General features: G+C 41.7%; 1 protein-coding gene across 2 annotated transcripts in view; it reads left to right on the forward strand.

Moving 5' to 3' along the window:
• The window catches only part of LOC121928593 (protein EFR3 homolog A), a 68,092-nt gene that overhangs the window by 5,682 nt on the left and 51,519 nt on the right, over positions 1-10,891 (forward strand). For both annotated transcript variants that reach the window (XM_042463510.1, XM_042463511.1), the window contains exon 2: positions 8,297-8,349. In XM_042463510.1, coding sequence (XP_042319444.1) covers positions 8,340-8,349 — 10 coding nt within the window. In that variant the 5' untranslated portion in view covers positions 8,297-8,339. The remainder of the gene's footprint in view (positions 1-8,296; positions 8,350-10,891) is intronic.

Below are 10,891 nucleotides of genomic sequence, written 5' to 3' on the forward strand. Positions count from 1 at the left end.
AAGGATGCTGTCTCTCGGTTTGTGTCCTTGGCTGCATAAATATGTCTTCCTGCTTAACAGTAGTTGTGTGTCTTCAAGTCATTTGCAACTTACGGCAACCATAAGGTGAACCTGTCAGGAGTTTCTCTTAGTAAGATGTACCTGGATGGCACTATATAAATAAAGAACAACGACAATCATTTGTTCAGAGGGGGATTGCCTTTGTTTTCCTCTGAGGCTGAGAGAATGTGACTTGCCCAGGGTCACCCAGTGAGTTTCCATGTTTGAACCTGATCTCTAGAGAAGAGACAATTAAGAGGTGTTTAAATATTTGAGGGGATGTCATAATAAGGAGGAAGCAAGCTTGTTTTCTGCTGCTCCAGCGAACAGGACCTGCAACAATGGAAAAAGCTCCAAGGAAAGAGATTCCACCTCAACATTAGGAAGAACTTCCTGACAGTAAGGGCTGTTTGTCAGTAGAACACACTTTCCTTGGAGAGTGGTGGAGTCTCCTTCTTTGGAGGTCTTTAAACAAAGGCTGGATGGCCATCTGTTGGGGATGCTTTGATTGAGAGTTCCTGCATGGCAGAATGGAATTGGACTGGATGGCCCTTGGCATCTCTTCCAGCTCTAGGATTCTATGATTCTATGAGTCAGAGTCAGAGTTGTTTCATTTCATTTTTATGCTGCCTTTCTGTGTCTTTTCTGTGTCCAATTCTGGGCACCACAGTTCAAAAACGATGTTGACAAGCTGGAGCGGTGTCCAAAGGAGGGCGACAAAAATGGTGAAGGGCCAGGAAACCATGTCTTATAAAGAAAGACTTAGGGAGCTGGGGATGTTTAGCCTGGAGAATTGAGGATGGAGCAAGCTTGTTTTCTGCTGCTGCAGAGAATAAGACATGGAGCAATGCATGTAAACTGCAGGAAAAGAGATTCCACCTCAACATTAGGAGGAACATGAGAGAAAGGGTTGGACTGGATGGCCCTTCTGCTCTCTTCCAATTCTATGATTCTGCGATTCTCTGAGAAAGAGGCCCAAAGTGGCTCACAAGATAAAACATTTTTAAAAACTTTACAGTAAAAATTTATAAACAGTTAAACTAATTGAATTAAAGCAATATAAAATAATTCAACACTAAAAACCACTATGCCATGCTGCCTCTCTCTCCACTTAACAGAGGGATGTCTTAATTCAGAGGCTGTGTGTCTGCCAAGGAAGAGAGACTGCCTGACAGAAGCTGACAGCTTCTCCATTGGGTGCTTACTAGGACGATGATGACGACGCCGATGATGATGATACCATTTTGAAAGATGATACAAATCCCACATCCCTTGTAGGGCATTGGGTGCAGATTGTGTGAGATAAAATATCCTTACAGAATAACAGCTTCTCTGAGAGTATGGGAGAAAGCACATAGCAAAATGTGTTCTCACCTGTGGAAAAAGTGTGCGTTGGACAGGAAGGATTCATCATTCTGCCTTTGAATAGTTCTGGAAGCTAATCATGGTCGGCTGCCAGCTGAGCATTTCAGAACTTGTTTCAGCACGAAAAAGAATTTGTTCTCCCTGAATAGACAGTAAATCACCATCTTTTTGGGAGGCTCTTTGAGATCTCTGTTAGAGAAAGGACACAGTGAGCACAAACCATTCTCTGGCTCTGAAGCAGCTATAAAAGTGTTCCCCCCCCCCCCTCAAGAAATGTATGTTTCTTACAAAGTGTTGTTAATTTGTTACTGTAACAGCTGCCATAAAGAACATTACCATTTGTTTTGTTCTTCCTTTTATTCTGCCCACATGAATCGTGGAACATAAAATGTACTCTGGAGACATTCTTTTTTCCCTGGGAAGATGGCATTAGTGGCCTGTTCCACCAGACAGCCCCAATTAAAAATGATTAAATCCAGGAAAAGGTTGCATTAAGACCAAGCACGCTTTTAAGTAGAGTGGAAGCCTTTTACAACATTGCTGATACAAAGTGGATAGTGAGATACACTCATCCCTCCACATTTGCACCTTTGACTTTTTCAGATTTGATTATTCATGGATTTGATTACTATGTTCTCTCTAGGAATATCTAGGTCTTCCAGTGCAACTCTATGGGCAACTTTAACAGAAAGTAGCACTGAGATTCCTAGAGAGAACACTCCACTAGGCATTTGTAGCTCCTCCAATGCGACTCTGTGGCCAATGTCTGGTAGATGTTGACCACAGAGTTGCACTGGAGGACCTAGAGATTCCTAGAGAGGTGTTCTCTCAGCTAAAAACATAGTGTTTTCCACATTCACGGGGGTCTTGTGCCCCTAATCCCAGTGAATGTGGAGAGACAAGTGTAGCTTGCTCTTTATAGTGCATAGGAACATATGAATAGGGCATGGCATTTCTTAAAGCATAATAAGAACTTAAGTCCAGCTAAGTTAAACTAGAAGCTTTTCTAGTCCACTATCTAGTCCACCCAGTAGCTCACCAGTTGCTTATGGGATGCCAACAAACAGGACATGAGACCAAGAGTGCTCTCCTGTGTTTTTCCACACAGACTGGTATTCAGAAACATGCTACCTCTGATCCTGAAGGTAACCTACAGTCATTGTGAGTTTCAGCCTTTGATAGCCTTATTCTTCAGGAACTTAACTCGATGCCTTTTAAAAGTAATCTTGTGGTTAATGAAGTGAATATGTGGTTAAGTTTAGGCCTAACCCTTACTATTTAATAATTTGGCTTTGTAGCAAGAAAAGAGGCAGGTGTCATTTATTTGTATTTGTATCAGTTCATTTGTATGCTGCCTTTCTCCCGGAAAAGGACCCAAGGTACCTCACAGATAAAATCAGTTAAACTTTACAATACAGATTTAAAAACAATTAAAATCATCTTGGTAAAACAATATAAAAATGCATTAAATATACAAAAGTTAAAAAACATGCGAAAAAGAGTTCTCATGCTGCAAGGTACCTGTTTCATTTTAAGGAATGATGCTGTTTCTCAGCAGGCCTCTAGAAGGATGGAGTAGAGCTTTGTTGCCACCAGTTTCCAACAAACACTGCTCCTGCCTGAAAGGCACCAGATGCCATCTGATCTTAGACGCTAAGGAAGGTCAGCCCTGGTTAGTATTTAGATGAGAGACAGACAGTGAATACCATGTGCTGTGGCTATATTTCTGTGAACTGTAAATTGTAAACTGGCAAAACCACCTGGGAGTATTCCTTACCCAAGAAAGCCCTATCAAATTAATAGGGTTACCATTAAGAAAGTGGAGAGGAATAGAAAGTGTTTAGTGAGCTTTAGAGGGATAAGGAAAGGATTGAGTGAAGAATGAATGAATATAAGGAAAAGAGAGGGAATAGATAAGGAATAGTGTAAGTGAAACTAGGAAATAAAATTAGAAGAAGGGCAAGTCATGATAAATAAAAGTTCAATATATGTTGTGTATATATAATTGGTATTATGTGTTGTATGTTATGCTGCATGTTATGTTGTATGTGATTTTATGATTGTTGAGTGTATGTTTAATTAATAAAAACCTTATTTTAAAAAATGCATAGGGTTACTGTAAGTACACAAGCAACTTGAAGGCACACGTACACGGCTCTCACGATTTGAAGACTAGATGGCCCTACACTCCTTCTCTTCCTTTTGATGGCTCTGCACAATTCCAGCACTGTTCATAATTAATAAAGCAATGTTGAGTGGAATCCATTCTAGGAGACATTACATACCTCAGAAATGTATCGGCTTTAATGCAATTCATAGCAATGGTATAACAATCCATTAATAAAAATTCAAATGATACAAATGAAGCGATACATTACATTTACCACTTACAAAGCAGTTGAATCTCTGCCATAGTGTAGAGATTTCTGTACACTATTGGAAGAGACTTACGCTAGGTATCTAAGGCAGTTTTAAAGCTGTCTTTTTACTTGGTCTTTTTTGTTTGATTGTTTAAGGTGCTTTCTGCACCGGCATTTGGGACGTCCAGAGGACGTCCTATTTTAAAAAAGGGGCGTCTCTTATAGACGCCTCTGTGCCTAATACGGACTCCGTCCGTACAAGATGGCGCTGGCCCTTCTACATGGCCGGCGCCATCTTTGCGTATTGGACGCTGAGCATCCGTACGCGTCGCGTCCCTTGTGACGTAGCGAGTGCGCCCCTGGCGCCTCGCTACGTCGCAAACGCGACTGAAAAAGAAGCTCCATTTTGGAGCTTCTTTTTCTGTCTGCACGGGAGCCGCGCCATGTGGAGGCTCCGGCTCCCCTGCAGACTAACCGGCGGCGGCGGCAGACCGCCGCAAAGTGGCGGTTTGTATCCCACCTAAGTCTCTTTCAGTTTTGTCTCTTGTTGAGATCACCGTGACACTAAGACTTGAATTCAAGTTCCTACTCCCAACTATTATTGGCCCTTCTGTCAGTGAAAAAAGGGAATTGCTAGTTGGCCTTCCTGAGTAGCTTATGATGAATCAGCCTGTTAAGCGATAGGAAACATTTACTTCCGGCTGTTTTATTATCACTCGTCTCATTTGCAGTAAAAATGAACCAACACGCCAATCATCAGAGCAGCAGGGGCACAATAATTGCTGCGCAGTATATCTCTGTCTTCTGATTCCAGAGCTTTGCCTTACATTTGGGACCAATGTGATTTGTGATTTAGGGGCACTAGAGCAGATGCATTTTAATGCACTTTGGGAATAGCTCTCTTAGGGAACGTGGAGTTTGCCACCCTCAATCCAGGTGGTGGGGAATTGGGATCTGAGTTTCAAAACATTTCTACTCAGAAAGAAATGCTTAACATGTATTGAGTAATGCACCTACCCATCTCCTTCAATCCAAGTAAATATCAGTACTTGACATCTTGAACAGAGGCATCCAGAAATTAATAGCTCAAGGGATTATCCTTGCTGTTGCATGAATATTAAAATCCGCTGCTTGTACTGTATGTCTTTCCTACATTTTTGCCTTACAAAATGGGTCTTGACATGCCCATGGCTTAAATGAAACATGGTACTGGATGCGCCCCTCAACTATTTGGGTTGGACTGGATGGCCCCTTGGGATCTCTTTGAGCTCTAGGATTCTGTGATTCTAAGTATGGCTAGAACAGACATGTTTCATTGATAAAAGTAAAACAAAACAGTATACTTACCCAGAGGTAACTCCCACTAAATTCAGTTGCATTTGCTCCCCAGATGAATCATAGAGTTGGAAGAGACCCCAAGAGCCATCCAGTCCAACTTCCTGCCATGCAGGATACACATGATTTATGTTTATAATCCAACATGTGACATGCTTTATTTTTATAATCTAAGATTATTTGCCTACTCATTCTGTCTAAAGAGCTAAGAGACACCTTTAAGATAGGGCAACTTTCCAGGTATTTTGGACTTTAGGTTTCATAATCCCTCACGAACAGCCATTCTTGGGGAGACTGATAGGAATCATAGAGTTGGAAGAGATGCCAAGGGCAATCCATTCCAGCCCTATTCTGCTATGCAGGAAGATGCCATCAAAGCCCTCCCTGGGACAGATGGCCATCCAGCATCTGCTTAAAAATCTCCAAAGAGAGAGACTACCACTCTTCAAGGTACCAGCATCTTCCCTTTTGAACAGTTCTTACTATCAAGAAGTTCCTCCTAATGTTGAGGTAGAGTCTCTTTTCCTGTAGCTTGCATCCATCGTTCTGTGTTCTAGTCTCTGGAGCAGCAGAAAACAAGCTTGCTCCATCCTCAACATAACACTCTTTCAAATACTTAAACAGGGCTATCCTATCATCCCTTAATCTTCTCTTCTCCACATAAATCAGCCGTGTCCTGCTCCTGCTGCCATTGGGGGAGAGGAGGGAGTTGTGCAGACTCCAAGTGTCCATCCTGCTTAGCTCTTCCTCTAGTTGTTGAGACTTTGTTAAGATATCATGAACATTTTCAGACTGATTTCTGCAGCCCTAAGACCCCCCCCCCCAAAAAAAAAGAACTCCTGTTATTGAAGAGATGTAGGTACAGGTGCCAGTTCTACTTTGTACTCATTGTACAGCCATGGACAATTTGTTTTTGGCCTCAGTTGCGAATTAAAAATTATGACCATTTTAGTGTTTACATCATTTGTAGTAATTTTGGCCAAGTTTGGCAAGACACCTCAGTCAGAGCAATGGCAAATAAGGCTTATGTGTGTATGGTAGTGGAAACAACAGAAGGCTGAAAGGGTCAAGAACAGTTGCCAATGGCTTGCTTTGGGTTTCTGTACATATTTAGAAACAAGAATGGCTCACAGATTCAGTCCTAATGTTTCCAAGGGGTTAGACTGGATGGACCTTCTGGTCTTTCCTAACTATGATCCTGGGATTCAGGCAACAGGTGAGTTGTCCCTTGAAGGTCCCCAGAGTGGCTGCATAATTTTGGACATGAGTTAGAGCAGTCATTCCCAAACTGTGGTCCTTGAGATGTTTTGGCCTTATGCTCCCAGAATCCCTGACTGTTGGCCAAGCTGAGTGGGGCTTCTGGGAGCTGAAGTCCAAAACACCTGGAGGGACCAAAGTTTGGGAATCACTGATATAGGGTCATAGAGTCTTAGAGTGGAAAGGGGCCACAAGGGTCATCCACTCTAACTCCTTGCCATGCAGGAATTCACAAGAAAAGCACTCCTGAACAATGCCCATCTAATTTCGCTTTAGAGACCTCCAAATAAAGAGTCTACTAGCTGTGTGAAGTCGAAGGCTTTCATGGCCGGCATCCATAGTTTTTTGTGGGTTTTTCAGACTATTTGGCCATGTTTGAGAAGAGTTTCTTCCTGATGTTTCACCAGCAACCTCTTTTCCTGTAGCTTGCATCCATTGGTCTGGGTCCTGTTCTCTGGAGCAGCAGAAAACAAGCTTGCTCCATCCTCAATATGACACCCTTTCAAATAGTTAAACAGGGCTATTATACCATATCATATGATATCATATCAAAGTCTCCATTTCTAAATGCCCAGTCAGTACTCCTAGTTGTTTCTTTCCGATGCCAAGCCAGAACATGAATTTCTATTAAAGCCTTTGGGGCCTGGTTTGCTTGTGCAACATAAATGTGAATGGTTATTACTGTTTTAAGCTGTTTTAAATTGTTAAATATGTTTATATGCTATTTAAATTAGGAGCCTGAGTGGTGTAGGGTTAAATGCCGGTACTCCAGCTGCAAGGTTGTGAGTTCGATGCCAGGCAGGGTTTCAGGGTCCACTCAGCCTTCTCTCCTTTCATAGTTTGGTAAAATGAGTACCTAGCTTGTGGGGGCAATTGGCTAACAAACTGTAAACTGCTTAGAGAGTGCTGAGTTCACTGAGAAGAGGTATGAAAATGTAAATGCTAGAAATGTAAATGCTTCAATTCTTTTATTGTTTCAAATCTAGAATGATTTTATTTGTATACCATTTTGATATACAGTGGGATATAAATACTTTCATAAATATAGTCACCCCAGGACACATTTCTTGGGAGATCTCTTGAGAGCAAGGTCAGGTTGGTCATTGTCTAATATTATTTGTGCCTTGTTGGCTGATCATTCTAAATCCATCATGTTTAAGATTGTCACCTTTGCAGTTGCAGTGCAAAAGTTCCTCTGCAACTTCTTGAAGATAATATTAGCATTCAATTCCAAAGGGAATCAGTTGTTCTAGCTGTCATTATTATTGTCGGTTCAATATTTTATCCAGACATTTTGTCCAGTAACCTTTTGTTTGTTTGTTTGTTTTGTTTCAATCTCTTTTTTTCATCCTGTGTTTAATGTAGTTGTAACTTTGTCACCAATACATGGCTTATACAGTATACTAGATCAATGGCCCCCAAACTCTTCCCTTTAAGGGATTTTGGACTCCAGCCCCCAGAAGACTCAGCCATGTTGACCAATAGTCTGGGTTTCTGAGAGCTGAAGTCCAGAACCCTTAAAGGGTACAGTTTGGGGACCAATGTTCTAGATACATTGTTTTGTTAGAATATTTTATAATGGATGTTATGCCACAGACAAAATTATCTAGCTATCTATAAAATATGAACAATGGGCCATCATGGGCCCAGTTTAGGAGAAAGACGGCATATAAAAGGAATAAATGAATTGTAGACAATTAGTGGAACACGTACTCTGTAGGGCTGGCATGGAAAAATGGCATTCAAGAACTCTGAGCCATGATAGTGGCTGGATAGATTTTCTTTGTGTATTGATTGGTGAGCCCCACAGAGCTACCTTCAGTGAACTCTTATTCTTCATGGAGTATGTAATAGGAGTCTGTTGTAAGGTCCTTGAAAGCAGCCATCTTACCAGTAAAATCACTTTGACACAGCAATTTTCTTTTTCTTTTTTCTTGCAGCTTATCACATGGTGGAAAATAGAAGCCAAACTGCATACTCACGATGCCTGGCAGTAAGTATGGCAACCTGTTGTGTGTTGCTGGGAAAGAAGCATTTGCATTGAGGATTTTTTTTATAAGTTCTAGTTTTTAGAAATAAATTATCTTCTGGGGGAAAAACTTGATAAATTAGATAATTGGGTAGAAGTTAATAAAGTGATATTCAGCAGAGACAAACACAAAATTCTGCATTTAGGCCACAAAAAACAAATGCCCCGGTTACAAGATGAGGAAAATATGGCTCAGCATGTGAAAGGGACTTTGTGATTATTGTGAATCATAAATTGAACATAAACCAGGAGTGTGATGCTGCGGCAGAGAAGGCAAATGTTATTTTATCCTGCATTAATAAAGCCATAGTTTCCAAGTGGAGGGAAGTAATAGTCCCATTGTATTTTGTATTGGTCAGTTTTCATCTGGGTACAGACAAGCTGGACCAGGATCAGAGGAGGGCAGCAAAGATTAAAGGAGATGTGGACAAACAAACAAACAAACAAACAAGAGAGCCAGTGTGGTGTAGTGGTTTGAGTGTTAGACCATGACTCTGGAGATCAGGGTTTGAATCCCTGCTTAGTATGGAAACCCACTGGGTGACCTTGGGAAAGTCACACTCACTCATCCTCAGAGGGAGCAAAAGCAAACCCTCCCTGAACAAATCTTGACAAGAAAGCCCCATGATAGGTTTGCCATAAGTCAGAAACAGTTTGACGGCAAATAAATAAATAAATATGATATGATATGAGGAAAGGTTGGAGGAACTGGGGCATTCAGCTTGGTGAGGAGAAGACTGAGGGGTGACATGATTGCCCTTTTTAAATACCTCAGGGGTTGTCAACAGACAGGAGGGGCCAGGCCTGTTCTTTGCTGAATCAGAGAATCATAGAGTTGGCAGAGACCCCAAGGGCCATCCAGTCCGACCCCCTTCTGCCATGCAGGACCTCAATCAAAGCATCCCCGACAGATGGCCATCCAGCCTTTGTTTAAAGACCTCCAAAGAAGGAGACCCCACTACACTCCGAGGGAGTTTGTTCCACTGTTGAACAGCCCTTACTGTCAGGAAATTCTTCCTAATGTTGAGGTGGAATCTCTTTTCCTGGAGCTTGCATCCATTGTTCCGGATCCTGTTCTCTGGAGCTGCAGAAAACAAGCTTTCTCCCTCCAGCATATGACATCCTTTCAAATATTTAAACAGGGCTATCATATCACCTCTTAACCTTCTTTTCTCCAGACTAAACATCCCCAGCTCTCTAAGTGGTTCCTCATATGGATTCATGGTTTCCAGACCTTTCACCATTTTAGTTGCCCTCCTTTGGACACGCTCCAGTTTCTCAATGTCCTTTTTGAATTGTGGCGCCCAGAACTGGACACAATATTCCAGGTGCGGCCTGACCAAAGCAGAATAGAGTGGCACTATTACTTATCTTGATCTAGACACTATACTTCTATTGATGCAGAATATAGGGCAAGGGCCAAAGGTTTTAAGATATAGGAGAGTAGATTTTGATTGCATATTTGAAGGAGCTTCTTCAGAGTGAGAGCCATTCATCAATGAAACCAATGACTTAGAGAGGTGGTGGGGTCTCCTTCTCTGGATGTCTTCAAGAAGAGTCTGGACAGCTACTTGCTGCGGATGCTCTAGCTGGATTTCCTACATTGAGCAGGGGGTTGGATTCAACCCTATGATTTTGTGAAAGCAAGAGTCAAATGTATGGCAATCTAGAATTTCTTGAAGATGGAGGCTTGATGTCATGTCTTCAGACGCTATGACACGCAAGCTCTTTTTTATTCAAAAAAGCATTAGGAATTGGACTTTTGACATTACAGTGGGCCCTCTGCATTCACTGGCGTTAGGGGTGCAGGACCTCAATGAATGTGGAAAAACTGCAAACAAAAAACCACCTGAGAGAACACCTCTCTAAGAATTTCTAGGCCCTCTAACACAACTCTATGGTCAACATCTGGCAGAAGGTGACCACAGAATTGCGCTGGAGGGCCTTAAAATGCCCAAAGAAGTGTTTTCTCTAGTAATCTCTGACTCCTCCAGTGTGACTGTATCAACCTCCAGCAGTCACAGCGGAGGGCCTAGAGATTCCTAGAGATACATACAGTAATAATCAAATCCGCAAATAATCAAATCTGCCAAAAAGCCACAAATGTGGAGGGCTGACTGTACTGCTGAAGAGATCCAACAATTGCAGAATGATTAGTTAGGACTGGGCTTGTGTCTTTGTCTGCTTTGCAATTATGAGACAGTGGGTCAGTGCAGCTCTGGTGAATTGTTAAACTGTGACTGGTTTAGTGCTTAGTAGAAAATAAAATGTGTCCTTTTACATTACAATAGCTAATTCCCTTTTTTAGAACCAAAAGCATTTGTAGCCATGAGACAGCTCAGGAGTAAAGATCCTCCTCATTTTAAACAAAACCCTTATGAAGGAAATAAACTTCAGATTTATGCACGATCCTTTCATATAACCAGTGTAATTAAACTTGCCCAGAAATTGGAACTCCATTGTGATAATTGCTAGTCAATAACAGTGATGTTTATCACACTATGCT

Source organism: Sceloporus undulatus, chromosome 4, assembly GCF_019175285.1.
Source record: "Sceloporus undulatus isolate JIND9_A2432 ecotype Alabama chromosome 4, SceUnd_v1.1, whole genome shotgun sequence".
Lineage (NCBI taxonomy): Eukaryota > Metazoa > Chordata > Lepidosauria > Squamata > Phrynosomatidae > Sceloporus > Sceloporus undulatus.